At 47.2% G+C, this 19658-nt stretch overlaps 1 protein-coding gene and 1 pseudogene across 2 annotated transcripts in view; one reads left to right on the top strand and one right to left on the bottom strand.

The window, feature by feature from the left end:
• Positions 1-19658, top strand: part of LOC126527835 (N-acetylated-alpha-linked acidic dipeptidase 2-like) — a 38752-nt gene that overhangs the window by 10219 nt on the left and 8875 nt on the right. For both annotated transcript variants that reach the window (XM_055069257.2, XM_055069256.1), the window contains 6 exons: positions 2140-2342; positions 4502-4565; positions 5252-5316; positions 6795-6859; positions 7784-7874; positions 17065-17317. In XM_055069257.2, the coding sequence (XP_054925232.1) occupies positions 2140-2342; positions 4502-4565; positions 5252-5316; positions 6795-6859; positions 7784-7874; positions 17065-17317 (741 nt within the window). The remainder of the gene's footprint in view (positions 1-2139; positions 2343-4501; positions 4566-5251; positions 5317-6794; positions 6860-7783; positions 7875-17064; positions 17318-19658) is intronic.
• Positions 8811-12679, bottom strand: LOC140213174 (lysine-specific demethylase 5A-like; annotated as a pseudogene).

The raw sequence follows: 19658 nt of genomic DNA, 5'->3' as shown, positions 1-19658 counted from the left end.
GGCGGGTTCTTCGGTATTGAAGAAATATAATTTACTAACGCCGAACAACTTCCATCTCTATTCAACGCTCCTTTTAAATCTGTATTTGCGTAAGGTCTACAAGGGTAGCGGTACAGTTAAGTACGACCTCGTGTATGCCATATTCTAGGCACTCTTAAGTCACGCCCTCGACAGCAGGTGCGAAAGACGGGAAATCCCATCTGGAATGAGACGAGTTGTACGGCCTCTCCAAATGCGCCTCTTCAGCCACGACGCGTTGTCGCGCTGAAATGAGCAGGAGTAGGATGAAGGTGCAGGAGGAAGAAAAACGAGCAGCAGGAGGTTGTGAGCTATGGGATGAGGTAGGATGGGAGGTCCCGTGCAGGATACTTTTCCTGAACATAACGCTGCAATAAAGAAGGAGGATACTACGCTAAGCTGCAATAAACTCCAACTACTACTCTAACTACTACTAATACTACTACTACTACTACTACTACTACTACTACTACTACTACTACTACTACTACTACTACTACTACTACTCCAACATGTAGCTTTGTACAACTAAAGAAAACAACTCATAAAAAAATGACGCCGCCACAGTGCGGTTTTTGCGCCAGCTCATTGTGAAGAATGTTTATCTATGCGGCGCATAACGGGGTCCTGGACCATATTTCTTTGAAGCCTAAAAACGCATTGGAACCAGTATGGTGCCTCCCAGTAATATATTGCAGAAACAATTTTTCAAAAAGACCTAGTACGAGCGTACATACTTCGAGCGTGATATTTACTTGTCCCATTCACCCGCAACATCCTCCGCTCCCAAGGAACGGAGGAGCGCCTGTGCCGGTAGAAGGGCGACAGCCTGCTTTGCGCGGTTACTTGGCTTTACGCGGTTGGCTTTGTCCGGCATTGATATTGGCAAATCTAGATAGCGCACTTTGTAGTGCTCAATACGAAGCTCAATACGAAGGTCAACACGAAGCTCAATACGTAGCACCTTTAGCCAGGATCGGCCTGGAGTGAATCCGCACTGGCGCACGTCCCTTGTAAATGCTAACCGCCGTTCCTCGCGAGGCGCGGCAGGACCACACTCGGGTGTTTTCTGGGTTTGTGTTTCTGGTAGTTCGAGGTTAGGTGAGTATTCCAGCCTATTGAACATTAGCGAGACACAAATGCTCGGACAACCGATAAGCAGTGTCGGCAAAGTTTCATTCCCAGTGGACAGGCGCGGCCGAGAGTCTCGGCAGCGCCCGATAGTGAGGACACGACATCGAGCTCACGCTCGTCGACTGCTATCAGCTATAGGCCAAAAGCATACGCGTAGGAAAATGTACTTTATGACGAAACATGGCAGCTGCCCCAAAGAGAAGGCTTCTGTAGAAGAGAAAAGGTTTGAAAGAAGGATGAAATCGCGCTCCGCTTGTGAACTCTACGCGCCGCGCACGAGTGCAACGTTTTGCGGAGACGTTCACAGCAGCGCAGACTATCATGGATTGTCTGTCTTTTTCACCAAGGTCCTGGGGTGGTTTCGGACTCCTTTAACGCACAAAATAGCTCTTATAGGCGATGAAAAACAACTTAGTGGAGAATTCTGGATTACCTAGTTTACACAACCTTCTGAGTTTGTTACGTTAAACACAAAACGTGATTTCTGAATTCTTTCGCATTCCGATCTCATTAGGCCGCAGCCACCGCGCCCAGGAATCAGACACGTGGCTTCATACTTTGAAGGAGAAAACCTTAGCTACTTAGACTACGAGAAAGGTTAAGAATTTTCGTGGCATCTACTCCGAACCAAATGAATCAAATACTCAAGCTAGAAAATTTCAGTACATTTTGCTGCTTAATCAGGACATATACGTGAAGAGATACTGTGTTGACTATGAGCCACGCTCCCGTATCTGCTCTAAAAGTCACACCCACAAATTCAAAGGCAAGTTTACACTTGCTAGGCTTGCTTACAATAAGCTTCTTTTTTCCTTAAAGTGAGTATAAACAATGTTTTTATCTAAAGCGGAACAGCCCTCATATTGTTTTTTTTTTCTCGGTTTAGACACTGCTACCGGTCACTGTGAAGTGTTCTGCAATCTACTAGCTCTTGAAGCGCCTTTTCAGAACGTTCTAGCAGTTTCTCGCGAACTTTTCCTCGCGCAGATCGCTTCGTCATCACGGGGGCACACCACGACTCGTGGGGCTACGGAGCCGTCGAACCGTCATCGGCCACTGCCGCGCTTCTGGAACTCGGTCGCGCCCTGGGCACCCTGATAAAGCGTGGCTGGTCTCCTCGCCGGACAATCGTGTTGGCATCGTGGGCTGCCGGGCAGATGGCATTCGCCGGATCCAGCGAGTGGGTCGAGGTAGGCGCAATGAAGGGTGTGGGCGAGGGGGGTTGGCTTAGTTTATTCTTGAGGGACTGCGAATAAAAGGCAGGCCCACAGAGCTGCGCGTCTTCTGCAGTTCCCCATAACGTTGTCAGTCTGTCAAGCGTCAACAGCAGGACAAGTGCCACGGACTCTCCAAGAGATGCTTAATTACATCGGTTCCGGAACAAGGGAGTCCGCCCTACACCTCCAGAATTAGGTGTTATCACTCCATCTAACCCTCTGTCGTCTTTGACTACCGTCTCCTTCCATTAACGTATCGCACAATGGATATAATTCAGTCGTGGGACATCATTTTTACGACCAAATATCAGCATTGTGAACACCGTTTCGTTTAATACGGACAATAACATGGTGCGAAAAAAACGCAGCATGCTAAGCGAATATGGTAACTATGATGGGTAGCCGCATACTCATCCGTAGCCGCATAGTAGTGCATGCTGCTCTTTTACTGATCACTCATACAATCTGTTTTTACACACATTGGCCACACCCTAGAATCAAGCTAAGGAACAGCAAATAACGAACATAATTTACCTTTGCTGCTCACATTTTATCTCTTTTGTGTGTTGGTATGAGCAGGCCCATTTTTATATGTACTGTTTGCCTAATAGACAGAGTAGCGGGCATCGCCCGTGATGCCAGTCACTCCTACACACGCATTAAAGAAGATGAACGCCGTGTAACTATTTCAGGAAGCACTTGTCTTCTCTCACTACCCTGCCACGGTTATGATCATCAGCTAAGCCATTGTTGTACGCCATTGTGCCTGGTTTATGTGATGGCACTGTGTAAAAAGCAGACAAGCCAAACGTGAGTTCCTGTTGACCATTAAAAGCAACATCTCGCGTCATGCAATGTGCTACATTTACCTTCTAGTCTAGCATACTCTCATGACTCACACAGATATTCTCGTTTGATGAATCGTATCATGTTAAAAATACCGGCAAAGGCCGCTCATTTCTAAACGAGTCTCATTATTTGGACGCAGTGCCTTCGCAGGAGACATGGAAACAATCTCCCGTGAATTTGTAGCAGCGCTACTTCTGCAGGAATGTATATATAAAATGCAACCTGCATCTGTGTTCTCTTTCAATAGACACTGTTGCCCTGTATTGATTCCGCAGGCTCTCGTTCATTTTTGTTTCAATATGTTGCATTATCAGGTATGCGTTGCAATAGTGCTACAACGCAGTGCAAGCTAGCCCATCAGTCTGTTATTTTCTTTTATTTATTTATTTATTTATTTATTTATTTATTTATTTGTTAACTCTTGGCAGTTCCCGATGATAAAACAAGTATGAAAGAAACTATTCATTGATGCAATGAAATGCACAATGAAAAGGTAAATTGGAAAAGAGCGCTTATTTCCTGGCTGTAGGATGTTAGCTAAGGCATTCAAGAATGCGTGACGGTTCTAGTTGCAACTGATACATGGAATGGCGGGCGTGCGGGTACCAAGGGGAGTGTTGCCCTCGCTTGCCGTGCTAGACCGCTGAGAATTAGGACATGAAATAGAGAAAGAGAGAAGGACAGGAGAAACAATCTTTTTTATTTATTTTTTCATAAGTGATACAACGCTCTTTATTTACTTTTACATTTCAAATAGACGAGATCAGAGTTGTAAAGTCTATCCACATGGTCGGACTAGTTCCTGTCGGGTAGTTCGCGCTGCCTTGTGCAGTGTGTTACTGTACCCATTCTTCAGTCCTGTTGCAGTGGCGTTAGCAGCCACTCTGTGTAGGACATTGCTATGCGATCGTAGGACATTGCCTTGTTGACTCCGTACCCAATCTCGCTCGGTAAAAATGCAAGATTTATTTCTCCGAGCCGTAAAAGCTTCCTAGGTATCAAAATTCTTAATACTAACTCGGTAAATAATTAACTTCCGTGGCTGTAATAGGTAACATACATACTTGGTATGTTCCGCTCAGATCATCATTGGAAATGAGATATGATTCACCTGTAGTGCCACCCTATGAACAATGCAATTCATTCTCCTTCCTGCCCACACAGCAATCGTTTGATAGGACACTTCACGAAAGTCCTGAGGGGACGCCTTTGTATATCGACAAGTGTTAGGCCAGCTTACGTGAGAACTTGAACCATGCCTCTTTTTTTTCCCTCTCCTTCAGGAAAACATTGTCCTACTTGATTCCGGCGCCGTGGGCTACGTGAGTGTGGACAGCTGTGTGTCTGGTACGTGTGCACATCACCAAAATATCCTTGCTTGCTCACGGCCTCTTCTTTTTCTTTTCTACAATAAAGAGTGAAATTTTGAGAAACTAAACGTGCCCTGGCGCTTTTTCGCCAAAGCAACGTTGGTTTCAAACACCCTGCAGACGAAATAAATAAAATTCACTCCGATCATTGTTCCTATTGGTGTCGGTGCTGTTACCCCGGAATGCGAAATTAGCGCACTGAAGGTCAAATTTCGTGATGAGTATATAAAAACAAAAACGCTTTAGACGTGCCGAGTTATGTGCAGCCGTCTTCGAATGCAATTGCCTTCGCATGTATATGCCACACACGCCAAAAATGAAAAGTGAACAAATTTTTGTTATTGTGTACATGCAGGCTCTACATGTAAGAGAAAATGTTCTCCTCAAAAGTAAATAGACTAGCTGTGCAGGCCGCATTCGTGTAGCTAGCATTACCTTTTCTTTAAGTACTGATAAATTTACATCAATGACCTTGTTTTTGATAGCATGTAACCGCGTGTAAAAGGTGTTTGCATGTTTGACTTCAAGTTATTTGCTCATTCTAAGAGTGCTCTACGTTCTCTTCCATGCGTGCTGCAGTTAGCCTCACTGTGTTTGTACATCTACGCGTAGCTTAGCGATTGTTTTTGTTTGTTTCTGTGAGTGTTTGTGATTTTCTCGCAGGACCCCGATTCGCAGTTCATGCGTCACCCACATTGCGAGACGTGGTATACAAGGCCGCCAAGAAGGTGATTACATACAGCGTTAACACACGAGGGTGCCCAGCTCTTTATGCGTACAGGTCTGGGCACTGAATGCAGGGCTAAACTTTCACAATCCAATGCATGAATTCCACAGAAATTTTAAAAAAGAGGTGGCGGTGGGGCCTTTCGATTGTTACGCCACCAAAGTACGAAATGCCAACCGGACAGTCCTTTAGGTGGCAAATTTTGCAGACCCGTGGACCTGGGCGCTCTCAACGAACGCGAGGCAGTACGAATATTCATAATATCCAGCATAAGTCTAGACAGCTAAGACAGGCTAAACAGCCTAAACAGCCAAACAGCATTAGTGAAAATTATTGCAGCCGTTCTGTTTTGTGTTTAAAGCTACCTCAAAGGCTGCAAGCGGTGTGTTTCTTGTTCTTTTTTTTTTGTGGGTGTAGCTTACTAGTGGCTCGTTAGTGTGCTAATTTAGGCAAGCTTCCTTCCAAAAATATCTGGATTACAGAACACAGTCCTACAACTGGTATCACAGAAATGTTCTGACCACAGGATAACCTTCTATTTTGAGCTACCAGGTGCTTACAAAACAATGCGTTGTTACAGCGCACTATAACTCAGCTATAAAAGGAAAGATGCCTGTGCGGCTCCCTAAAATGATCCAGCCCGGTGACACTTACCAACTAGTCAGTCAATCAATCAGCTTGATTTCCTTTGGATAGCAGGAGTGCCGGACTAAAAGCTTGAGCAGCTTGACAAGGTCCCGACCCCGTTACAGTTGGCAAAACAGCAGGCTGACGGTCAGTCATGCACGAAGAGTTTTCACCGTATCGTTTTCACCATTCGTAGTTTGTTACAATGGCAGCAGCTGTCAGCAGAAGCTGGCAAGACGTTCTCTTATATGTAGAAACCATTTTTAGACGTTAGTCGCAAAAGTGTCATAATCGAGGATTTTTTGTCATTGTCGCTGTTTTCAATCACTACAAGAGCACACGAAACCCAGCGACAGTCAAATACGAAGGTTCAACTGTACGGGCGCGAGCTGCATTTAAGCGCAGATAGGGCGATTTGAATTTTACACATTTGTCAGGGTCCAGTTTCAATAAAAAAAAAACAATAAAGATTCGCAAGATTGAGGATCGAAGTGATGAAGAGTAGCCCAACAAGTACTATCGTAGTACGTCAAGGCCCCCCGAAGTAAATAGCTCTCCTAATTTAATTTTAAAATAGAACAAAACACTTTACATCATTTCTTGGTAGAATTTTCCTCGTGAACCTAAGGACCGGCCTTTCACTAAGCTACATGAGAGTCATGGCACGTAGCGGGAAAATAAACAGTGTAAAGTAATCGTGCATGACGCAAGACGACGGAAGAGGCATTTGATGAGTGACGTTCTATTGTATTGCAGCTAAAGTTTCCATTAGCTGTGCAGTTCATTTTCGTAATTTTTTATTCTTCTAAGTAGATGAAAAATAATCCAGAAAAATGCTAATTCTATGTGCAGGTCCCCAAAGGTGACATCAAGCTCATGAACGCATGGGAAAAGGCAGAAGGGACACAAAGGCCCTGGTAAGTCTTATTCGTGCAGTACGTACGAATTCCTTGCGTGAATTGCGCTTCAGCTAACACGGCTTCATTTGTAGAACTTTTTGAAAGCGGTGCATTAGGCGAGCAATGTACGAGCACTAAATATGCAAATTGTGTGTTTTTTTTTTTAGTGCTTGTCCTTCGCGCTCTAGATGTACGGAACTAAAACTTTGCATCGTTCACTTCATAAAACTGTATTAAGGAGGTAGGAAATTGGCTGTAGTGTTAGCCTAACTACAGGCAACAATTCCTTTACCGGAACCATATTATACTGTCAATGCATGCATATACAACCGCATTATTTAATTAGCCGTACCAGAAACATACTAAAGGCACCTACCTGTAGTGGAGCATTGGTTGCTTCAAGACAGCTTCGTGTATAAAGTGTTCTTGACCGAAAGTAGCGTCGCCTGAAAAGGAGAAAAAAGAAGCACGAACAATGAAGGCTCATTTGCAACTAGTGGTTTTTTGAAGAATCGACTCTGCACCCACAGTCCGGTAAAGGCAAAAAAAAAATGGCAATATGTGTTCACGCTAATCAAAACAAACTAAAACGACAAGGCGCCCGAATAAACGTGTTCCGCGTGGTGCGTATCCTCCTGGTAGTTCCTAAAATTTCTATGGAATTTGCATTTCGTTCAGCGGACTTTCAGTGGAAATGCAGTTTAATAATTTCATGCATGATTTCTGGCAGGAATAAATGTAAATGCACTATTTTCTGATGTGAGATTGGCTTTTGATGAACGTGAGCCGGAGCTTTTCCAAACTTGACCTTTGTTAGCGCTCACAGTGATTCGTGAACCTTGCCTATCTGCAAATCTCCGGCGTGTGAGGCGAGATCAAACGTTCCGTTAAGGTCGGAGCGTCCCGCGCACTCTTCCATGATGTCCAATCATTCACCCGCAGCATCCCGCTTATCCACGGCGTCGGCGACCACGCGGCCTTCAGCTTCTACGCGGGCATACCCTCGGTGGAGTTCACGTTTCGACCCAAGGAGGTGAGCTAGCCGGCAAACTCTGTACGCTTCCTGTTAAGCTTGCCTTTCCAAGCAGTTCCACGGATCTCGAAGAGCACTCTTGCGTGGTGCGAAGCGTGATCTCCTACCTTCCACTTTGTATCTGCATGTCACTACTTCGCCTTGCTGTAACCTTACGGTATATGCTGATGCGTTGAAGTGTCACGGCGTTCCATAGTTACTCGCTTACGCGTCACGCACAGCATGGGTTTTAAAGTGACCTTAAAGATAAGTATTAAGATGGATAGGCAGACCACCGTTTCTGGAATATCCACTAGTTAGGAGTCACGGTATCAGTGAGCCACGAAGGACGCAAAACTGAATGACAGGTAACGATGCTGTATAAGAATCCCCGCGCATCATCTCCCTGACACGATAAATTTCGAATGCGCACTTCACTCAGCGATAGTGAAGCCTTTATCAGGAAAAAGAAGATTGCACTGCATGTTAAAATACGAAAAACTCTCATCCGCTCAACGTTTGCAATAATTAAGCTCCTCAAAGCAGCTGATATACTTAAAGTAAAATGAAGTCTGTGACCGCAATAAAATTGTATCCATCGATCACCCTCATCTAGCTGGTGACCTATTTTACACCAAAATATTTTTAAAAATATGATGTTTAGCCATCCCTATTCCGCTTATCAATTAACTTTTTTTTCCCCGTGGGAACACGGCCTCGAGAGGATGTTGTGTTTATTCGTTGTGTTTCGTAAGAAAATTAGTGGAAATTAGTAGTTTTATTCTTTTGAAGTGTTAAGAAAACAATAATAACACTGGTCCGACGCGAACTTACGTATTTGAAACTGTTTTCTCTGGCGAAGTCTGACACAGCTTCGTGAGAAGCTAGCATGGACATTTCAAGTCTATAATCACTTAAAGAGTTCACTCACTTAACGAGTTTACATCACTTAAGTCTTTAAGTCTTAAGCTCGGTAAGACACTGCAGTGCCTCTCCTTCAGACAGCCGCACGGGTAGCTTTTGCAGTGACACCAAAAGCGATAGAATGGTCTCGTGCCGAGGCCGCCGCGACCGCAGGCACGAAGGGCACAGGAACTTGCTCTCTTTGGCCGGCACAGCAGAGGCCACGGACGCCCCTGGAGATGAAGAGCCACCACCACCGGAGCTGCTGCCTCCTGCAGAGTTGGCAGCCTTGCCCGCACCTCTCGGCTTGGGTGTCGGCGCACAACTGGCATGGAACCAGTCCTTGATGCGCTCACACTGAAGCATCTGGCCTCCGAATAAATTGCGGCAGGTGCAGTAGCGCGCCTGGCCTGTGTCCTCGAGGCGCTTCCGCAAATTGTGTGCGCGTAGTTGCTTCGTGCTCTCCGGTTCCTGTGCACCGGACTCTTTGAAAGCAGCCACAATGCTGGTCGAATCCTTGGTCTCTTTGATCTCTGGTGGTTCTTCCTTCTCTGCCAATGATGGTCCATCACGCATACGTTTCTTTTTGCCTCGTGCAGTGACCTGGTAGATGCTAATGTCTCGGCGAGGTGACAACACCTCAACAGGGAGTAGGCAGCGTTCTTAAGGAAAGTGCCTGCCGTGCACTCCTTCCAGGCATTGGCTGTGGCCACCTGAGACTCCAGCTGGGGCAGCTGCTCCAGGCGCACCGGGATTGGCCGGCCATTCTACAACAGGTTGTCCAGGCTCTCTAGGTAAGGGTATTTGGACTCTGAGCCCTGAAGGGCTTCAGCACGGGCACCCCACTCGTTCGCCCTGCGGATTGCATCCTTCAGGGCGGCGAGGCTCGGCGCGTGGACAGGAATAGCGACTCTTTCGTCAGCCAGTGCCTCGCAAGCAGCCAGTGTTTGGCGTGGCTGTGCCTGCAGACAAGTTTTTTCGCGCTCCTCCCACCGTTCGGACCCTGTCAGGAGACCTTGCAGCTCAGCCAAGGCAAACCCACATACTGGTTGAGGGGGTATGGCCACCCCAACTGCGAGCAAGCGGCGCAGCTCATCCAGTGTCGGTGGATTCCTCTCCCCTTGTTGGCTGCGCCTCCGACTGCATCTCCGACTGTGGCTATGGCTGTGGCGGCAGGGCGGCCTGCACTTCCTCCAGCTATTGAGCCTGCTGCACTTTCTGCTTCAGCTGTGGCACCTCTGGCAGATCCATGTCCAAGTTGAGGCCTGCGTCGAGAAGCTTCTCTGGGCGCCACGGCTCGTCCATCTCATCCAAGGTAAGCAGGTCACGGGCACTGCTTTGGAAGTCGACAACTCTGTCCACAAGATCCCGAATCATTGCCGACTCCTTGATCACACAGGGCAACTTGCAGAGCTGCTCGTTGAATACCTGCAGTTCGTCGAGGGTGAGCTTAGACGTGTACTTGGCATCTTGCGACGGACGGTTGCGGGTGCATACCTTCTTGCTGAGCACCTGCTGGGCAACACTGGACGTCTTCTCGGACTCCTGCACAGCCTTTTTCAGTGGCTGAAGCAATTCCGTCGGCGGAAAGCGCTTCTCCTCTTGAACCAATTCCTTCAGCTCAGAAAGCTCCAGCTTGTCTTCATCTTCGGTGGCCTCCAGTGCAGCCTTCACTTTGATCGCCCAGTTATCGAATGATTCTTCCCGGAACTTCAGGTGGCGGAGCATGACTGGCAACTTATATAGCGTGTAGTGGTACCTGAGGCAATGGTTGCTAGGCGTGCAACCACAAAGATGGTCCTGATGGGGTATGCAGACCAATTTGGAGCCGTTGCATGAGCCTGTGACAGCTGAAAGGAAACACGTCATCTTGCGGTAGGCACACTGCCACCCATCATCTGGCAGATGCTCGAATGCCTCGCGCTCCGCATCTCTGATTCCCCACTCCAGCAGGCACCGCCGCGGGCACTCTCTCTGCTTCCACCATCTTCAACATGTCTTGGTATGTGGAGGCTGCTAGACTGATCTCTACATGCTCCGAATTGGCCGCCATCTTGCACACAAGCTCGGCATGCGAGAAGACGTAGAATTGTCACAGCATGCTTTAGTGCAACACGCATACTCGTCCTATGAGGAGCCAGTCAGCAGGTGCAAAATTGACAGCTTCAGCAAAGTTGTAGCCCTGATTGAAGCCAGCATGGTAAGATCTGCGGAATGTGATTACAATTTACCCTGCGTTTTGATCTGTTTGATATATAGGCGCTCCTGTAGCCTGGAGGATATTGGGGTTCATTATTGTAACCAGCTGATGAAGTAGGTCTGGTTGTGCTTGGAAAAGCTCACGCGCAGCACACCGCATGGCATCTTCGAAGACCTCCGCCTTACCACCGGGCACTCCATACGAAGTCTTGGGCTACCAAGAACTCGATCAAGGTTCCATCAACTACCCAGTGAAGGTAGTTGATGGAGTAGCTCCAGTGGTCTTCGTTATGCCAGCCGAAAGTAGCAAAGCACATACCGACATACATCCATGGAATCTTCATGCCAGAGATGTCTGCGTTTATGTGTCGCAGCACAGAACCATCCACAACAGGCAGGTTGTTCAGGTTCCAGCCACAGTTCATGTATTCCTCGTCACCAGGCAGGAGGTCACTGTTCTTTGTGGGAAAGCCCGAGCCGTGTTCCACTGAGTGCAGGTCCGCACCGTATTCCACTGTGACATCTTCATCAACAGCAGCTACAATCCTCCAAAACTCTTTTTATACCGTCTCGGTGGAAATCATATGCACAGGCATTTGGAAGTAGTTAGATTGAACCGGTCCGCCATCTCCCCGAAGACCTGGAGGGTGTATTCACGTCTTGCCTGCTCAAAGCCGAACGCCTCCTGGCGTTTCCGCACTTCGGCAGCAACGCAGCCTGGGCAACGCCAATCTCCCCGAGGTATCTCGGGCAACGGAGGTAGCAGGCAGAAGGTGTGGTAGCTGTCGTCAAATCCATCGCACAGCAGCATGCTTTCCTCGTCAGCGCCTCGGCCACACGTGTGGCACACTATCTGCTCAATAACCGGCATCCTAGGTTTTGGTTTTCGCTCATCATTCAGTTCAAAGCACTTGTCTTTCATGTCATCTGTGCACGTGCTTCCAGACCCTTTAGGACAGTAGCGTGGCATCTTCGGTCCTTCTCCGTAAAAGTGCAATTTTCTTAGTTCATTGTTGCTCGTATAGTCAACATCATCAGCTGCGACAATGTCCACACACTGTAGCGGTTCCTTGCCATGGCGCTTGGAACTACGGGCCGATCGATCATGGGGAAGCTTGATGGCTTGCCGCGACAGTATGCCGTGGGGCACATAGTCCCGATCTTTCTTGTCACAGTCTTCAGAGTTCTCACTCAAGTTAACGACGCCAAGGTTGGCCCCACTCTGGAAGACGCCATATGGGTTGAGAACGGGCTCATAATGTTCCGATAGCAGCGAGCCCAAAGCGCGCATGGGTGCAGAGCCCTTGCGTAATGCAACCTTGGTCCACTTTTGTTCTCGGTACACCTGCTCCATGCCGCCTTCATCGTGGACAGATCAATAAAGGTTATAGAGATCAATGGCCTTCTTTTCTATTTGGGTATCTTCAGTCTTGACCCCTGCAGATCACAAAACTTCGCTATTTGTTCTATAAGTTGAGCTTTATGCTCGTAGTTGCTTCTAGTTCATTTAGACGCTGCACCCTTCGGGTAAACTTGAAGTTCTCCCCATCCACTGCAAATGGTGGCTGTCAGTCTGGGGGTGGCCTGATTTTCCAAATCCCAGTCTGTTCCGCAATGGGTCGAATTTTCGCTATGTATGCCATGGGGCCCTTAAACTCTTCGGGCGTCGGCTCAAACACCGGTGCCTCCGGTGAAGTAACAAATTCACCATCAGGGTTCGTCATTTTCCGGGCACGTTGTCCTTCGGAGAAAGAGAATGCGCGATTATTTACTTCCCTACGAGACATGTCCACGTCTACTCGTGTAACGTAAACCTGTGTTCGCAATGGTTAATTGCAGTATGTTAATTAGCTATTTCATTGGCATCGTTGCAGATCAAGAACTACCGTGCATTGAAGCGCGTGGAATAAGACTTGTACGGTCGCGCTATTTGAGCAGCTTCCACAACTTGTCCTGAAAGAGCCTCCGCAAAAATTTTCATTTGAACTAAAAGTAAAATCCTGCAAACAACCTGCTATCTCGTGACACCTCTGTGCTTTCACTGGGGAATTCACAGCGTGTTGTCTGTGTATCTGAATTAGCAATATAGGTAACCGAAACATGACGACCCACCCAAGAAACTGTGCATGCTTCCTTTGTATTAAGTCTAACGCCTTTATGAGAGGCAAACACATACCTAAACCTTCACGTGCTGTAGAAACGTGTCCTACTAATGGATACCGTAATAAATGTTGTGATCACTACTTTGGGGCTAAAACATAACTATAGACCGCGTATAAAGCCTAATTTAACCCCCGTGCTCATAAAGGTACCTTAACTTTGAAGCCCATTCTTGACTCGGTAAAGATTACGCCTGACCCATACGTACAGAAGAAAGTGTAATGAGCATTATGAGCAACTTCGCACAAATAGTTACCGTGACCAAGTAAACCATGGGCTTCAAGTTAACGCTGTAATGACGAGACACATAACATAACAGCCCGAAAAGAATGTTTTCTTTTTCCTATGTTCTTTTTTTAAGTATGGTAAACATATCAAGCATTACCTTATAATCAAAAAGGAAAGAAAAACATTTTGAGGAACTTTTTCAACAGTAGCGGGTAGCACCAGGCAGAGAACTGGAAGTGTACTTCCCCTGAAGCCACCTGCGGCTTCAGCTGAAATTTTTTCAGAGTGCTCTGTTAATTAGACGTTTTCAATAACAGCAAGAGCATCAATGGAAGTTCACAAAAATAACTGTTTTTGATACTGAAATTGAGAAAAAAGCCTCGCCATTATCGCTTGCGTGACACATGACCTCGAGCTGCCGGCTCTTCGGCAAAACTTCCCACGTGGTGGAAGGAAAGAGTTGGGAAGGAGCATCGAACAACGCGCGTGAAGCCAAGAGTATCGTGCCAACACGTGATAAAAACGTCAGAGAACGGAGGATACGCCAGGGTGCACGGTAAAATTTAGTACTCCCAGTTGATTTTTTTCGGTACGGAATCCCCTGGAGGAAGGAAAAAATTCCTTCATGTTCGCAAATCTCGATTCTTGCTCCGTAAGCTCGACGCAAGAGGTCACGTGTTGGGCCGACAGTGAGCAAAAGGGACTGGCATCGAGGCGCTGCACTGCTGGGTCGCGGCGCTGCCCTCTCCGCTCATGCAACACCTGACGTCCTACTGTGGCAGCAGGTGTTCCCTTTCGCCCGGTTAGAAGAACGCGCCGCCGTACCAAGAGTCTCAGCTGGCAAAAATCACCCCTTCAGTAAATTCTTATGCAGATGAAAGAAAAGCTTGGAACCGAGTCAGCGAATTAAAATGCCCGCAATCTGCCCCTCTTCCTTCAGTAAATACCCATGGAGCCACACTCAAAGACCAAGCCAATACTTACAGGTCCACAGTTCAAATATTTTCCCAGTTGTTCTCACTACTCTGACACATTCCTAACGGTACCTTGGAGTGGTCGCTTCCATCCCCCGAAGCAGAATTGGGCAGATATGGCGTTCCCCGAACTAAGTAAAGGACAAGCGCACAAGCCGACCGTGTGATTCGCACTCGAGGGAAGAGACGCCAGATGCGAAACCACGTGACTGCTGCCAATGTCCGATGTTTCGCCCACGGTTTCGCCTATGCAAAGCTCCCAGCGCTGCCGGTAAAACCGGCGGATGCGCCGGCGAGACGAGCGTTCGTTGAGACGCCAGCATGCAATGGCTTAGGTTGCCTCGTGTGGCTCACTCTGGGGGTAAGAGATGCCACATGTAAAACCACGTGAGTGCTGCCAATGTCCGATGTTTCGCCCACGGTTTCGCCTATGCAAAGCTCCCAGCGCTGCCGGTAAAACCGGTGGATGCGCCGGCGGCACGAGCGTTCGTTGAGACGCCAGCATGCAATGGCTTAGGTTGCCTCGTGTGGCTCGCTCTGGGGGTTAGAGATGCCACATGTAAAACCACGTGAGTGCTGCCAATGTCCGATGCTTCGCCCACGGTTTCGCCTATGCAAAGCTCCCAGCGCTGCCGGTAAAACCGGCGGATGCGCCGGCGAGACGAGCGTTCGTTGAGACGCCAGCATGCAATGGCTTAGATTGCCTCGTGTGTCTCGCTTTGGGGGTAAGAGATGCCACATGTAAAACCACGTGAGTGCTGCCAATGTCCGATGTTTCGCCCACGGTTTCGCCTATGCAAAGCTCCCAGCGCTGCCGGTAAAACCGGCGGATGCGCCGGCGGCACGAGCGTTCGTTGAGACGCCAGCATGCAATGGCTTAGGTTGCCTCGTGTGGCTCGCTCTGGGGGGAAGAGATGCCACATGTAAAACCACGTGAGTGCTGCCAATGTCCGATGTTTCGCCCATGGTTTCGCCTATGCAAAGCTCCCGGCGCTGCCGGTAAAACCGGCGGATGCGCCGGCGGGACGAGCGTTCGTTGAGACGCCAGCATGCAATGGCTTAGGTTGCCTCGTGTGGCTCGCTCTGGGGGGAAGAGATGCCACATGTAAAACCACGTGAGTGCTGCCAATGTCCGATGTTTCGCCCACGGTTTCGCCTATGCAAAGCTCCCAGCGCTGCCGGTAAAACCGGCGGTTGCGCCGGCGGTACGAGCGTTCGTTGAGACGCCAGCATGCAATGGCTTAGGTTGCCTCGGTTACGGTGGACTATCGCCGAAGCGACGGTTCTTTGATGTTATGACGTTGCGGAAAACAGTATGGACGACTGCTTCAACCACACTGCTCGAAGGGCCTCAGAGCGCTTGAAAAAGGAGGAGAGCGATCGAGAACCAGCCGAACGCAGGGTGCCCACCCTCCTTCAACGAGCCGAAGGCAACGCCGTTCGCGAGAGCGGTCTAAAGCGCTTCGAAACAGCCAGCAGATGATGTCATGAGATACCAACGACAAGCAGGGCAACTGCTCCTGTATTGGAAAAGCACTCGAATCAACCATACAATCGTCCATTCAGCATATGGCTAATTGTCATGCTGAGCTGAACTACTGAAATAAATAGGCTCCCGGAGCCAACCGAATGTTTTATGACGTGATCACACTTCAGTCCTAAAACCAACATTTCGAGGACACCTAAGCACTTATGAGTTGTGAATGCGAAATCACTGTTGTTCAACTGAACACCGCTGAATCGTTCGAGTTGTGAACTCCTCGCGGGCAAACGAGCGCGTTGAGACGCTTTGGCAAGTTTAGCCCTGTGGGAAAGACAATCGGCTTCCGAGCGTGCGGTCATAAGTTCTAAATTCACTACCACCAACGTTCCACAGCAAAGCTGTTTACCTACACCCTCCAATGAATTTGTGTTGTCCGTGACCTAAATTTCAACCAATCAGAGCTGGAGGCATGCACCAGGGGCGTTGCCAGGCTCCTTGCAACACCACCAGATGGTGCTCACCTCCATGCAAACGCGGCAGCGGCGGTGCCGGCCGTACGGTGGAAAAACAGAACCAGAAAACTCGCCATCGTGCATAGCTTTCGCCGGAAACGTTTCCTGGTAAATATTACGGCTGCATAAGCTGCAGTTGCCGAGAAGCGGCAGATGCAGCTCTACATCTCTTACATGCCTTACATCCTTACAGGCCTTACATCTCTAAGTTTCTAGGTGGCCTTGTAAAGTACAGAAAATATTACGTGACCCAAGGAAGGTCAGAAGCGAACCAAAACATGTCCCTCTGTGCATAAGAGATGATTAATGATTGATTAGTGATTGTATTAAGGTGGACCAAGGAGAATTAGGCGGATTGGTGAGGATTAAGGTCTCTTAAGGTGCACTGAGGGGAATTAAGGTGTGTTATAGCAGATGAACGAGAAATAAGGTGGATTAGCACAGATTAGTGTAGATTAAGGTGGAATAAGGTAACTTAACCTAGATTAAGGTAGATTAAAGAGGATTGAAGTGGATTAAGCCGAATCGATATAGGTTGTACAAGGCATTCGCCTTCGCGTCCTTTAGGCGAAAGCTGAAGACAACTGGGAATGTTTCCCGCTCAGTGAGCCATTTAGCGCTTTCGCATCAAGAAATAAACAATTACAAGCTCTCAGGCTTTGCCAAGATTGCCTTAGTGATATATGCCTATGATTTCTGATCCCTATGAAATTTCTGTGCTGTAGGTTTTCAGGCGATTCCTTTTCGTGCAGCCTCGACCATCGGGCTGGTTTCCGGCCTACCACACGGCGTACGACAACCGCGAGCTTTTCGAACATGCGGTGGACTCGAAGTTCGAGCTGACGCTGCGTTGCAGCCAGATGAACGCGGCGCTTACCCTGCGGCTTGCCGAGGATGCCCTGCTGCCCTACAACGTGTCCGAAATGGCAGACGAGCTGCGAGCGGCCGTCGATGAGCTGGAGCCGCGCATCGTCCAAGAGATGAGCAAGCACAACATATCGCTCGGTAGGTTGACATGTAAGGCTACCTTTTCTTTAAAATACGTATTGAAAAGCTCTTAGGCTTCTAAGTAGGGTTCAGTTTCTTACTAGAGCACCGTATCTTGGTGTGACAGATCCTCGGAAGTTTTATTTGCGCCTCGAAATGGACAAGGGAGAGACTGGCACGGAGATCAGTGAGGCTGTGTGGCCAATGACCTCGGCTATAGTCTGGACCACTGTCAGCACGCAGCCACTTTTCGCCGACGGCAGCGCCGCGTTGTGTGCAAGTTACAGCGAGCAGCTATTGTTGCGCCCATAAAATGAACAGACGTAGCTTGGCTGTTCTAATCACTTGTGTCGTTTGACAGCAGAAGCGAGGTGTCGAATGTAATGGTCAGTGTAATGAAATGAAATCAAATCAAAATTAACTGATCTTCATTTGGTACATAGATTTTCATTTGTTCAACCTCAGTACAGCGTGCTTGTTGGTTGTTCAGGCAGAATGGTGAATTACGGAACGTGTACCACCAAACAATCAAGTATGGTATACTTGTACATACAAGGCATATTATACAAAATTTTTGAGACATAATAAGCATTTATGAGTACAACTCCATAAAATTAAACTAAGTAAATAAATAATTAGAGCACGTCATAATAGCTTGAAATTAACCATATTACAACTCACAGAACATCTAAGGCGCAAACCCAAGAAAGCAACCTTCTGCACGCAAGAGGCCATCAGTGATTTATCTGCAAAGATGAGCACGATTTCTTTATTGATTTAGTCAATTTTTGTTTAGTTTTGAAATTTCCAAACGCTTCTCCAAGATCATTAAATATCTGTGGCACGTAATATCACCGTATCTCTTTTCCCATAAAGTGTAAGGCATCGTGGCTTAATGTATATTTCTTTCTTTCTTAGGGCAAGTCTTTTTTTTTTCGACAGGTACTTTGAAATCCTTTGCATAGTAATGACGTGTGAGCAGAGTGCAATAAAATAGTTCACGCATTTGCAGGATGCCAAGCATGTTGTATTGTTCTTCCTTGTCAGCCTGTCGCCGCATTGTTCCGTAGGTTACATGGTTTACTATTCTTTTAATTATGCGGTTTATGGCTCCCATGTTCTGATCAGAACAAGTTCCATACAGTGTAATACCGTAGGGTATAACAGGTTGAGCCAGTGCCATGTATATGGTGCGTCTCAAGTACATCGAAGTTTTATCTCTTAAGTTGTACATCATTGCAGACACAGTTCTTAGCCTGTTACATATATACTGCACATGATCATTCAATGTTATATGCTAATCAAATACTATTCCGAGATACTTGATCGCATGTTCAAATGGTATTGCATTATATGTGCACGGATCGCAATGTGAGTGATGTAAAAAGAGAGATTCACTTAGGAGCATTCGTTTGTGTGGGTTTCTAAAACAGGTAAGCTTTCTTTATTGCCGATTTAAATATATTGAATTTTAGCGCCCTGCAGTCTATTACCCTGCGTACGTCCTGTTGAAACGTTTTGCACCCAAAATCAAATCAGTGATTTCTAGTGCTAATGCAGTGTCATCTGCATATTGGAAGACTCTTGATCTCAATTTCGAAAAACCACATCAGAGGCGTAGATATTAAATAGTAATGCGGCCAGAGTACTTCCTTGCGCAACACCGAATTTTATTACTTTAAACTCACTGTATTTGTTTTCACTTCTAACACACTGTGATCTATCTCTAAAATATCGCTCAAGGAATTGCTGAAATCGGCCCCTGAAACCTAAGTTTTCCAACCTTTGCAACAATAAGGCGTGATCAATAGTATCAAATGCCTTTGATAGGTCTAAAAACAAAGCTAGCATAAGGTGATTGTTTTCAATTGCGATGTTAATGTAATCCGAGAATTCTTCTAAGAGTGCAGTTGTGTTCCGGTCCTTTGTGAACCCATATTGTGCCGGGTTGTTTATAAATATTTGTCGCAGAAAAACTGCATAACGGATGCCACGTGTTTTTCCAAAATATCAGCCAGGGCAGATATAATAGAAATCGGTCTGTAGCTTGCGCAGTCACTTTTCTTTCCACTTTTGTACACAGGTCTCACTACAGAAATTTTCAATTCTTTGGGCATCATTTCGGGTTCTAATTTTCCGTTGAGTCTTTTGAGAATCACACCTTTTTGCTGTAGTACAGGTCTCGTACGCCGATCTTATCAAAACCTGGTGGTTTGAACATCTTCACTCTACCTAATATATTCCATAGCTCAGCTTCTGTTATCTCAGGAAGGTACGATGTCTGTGCGTATGAATGTATTGACTTATATCGAGATGATTCGTACCATAAGCCATGCGCATCTTATCTGATGCGTCAATG

Source organism: Dermacentor andersoni, chromosome 9 (assembly GCF_023375885.2).
Source record: "Dermacentor andersoni chromosome 9, qqDerAnde1_hic_scaffold, whole genome shotgun sequence".
NCBI lineage: Eukaryota > Metazoa > Arthropoda > Arachnida > Ixodida > Ixodidae > Dermacentor > Dermacentor andersoni.
Note: the sequence above shows the minus strand (reverse complement) of the source record. Positions and strands in the feature narration are given on the sequence as shown.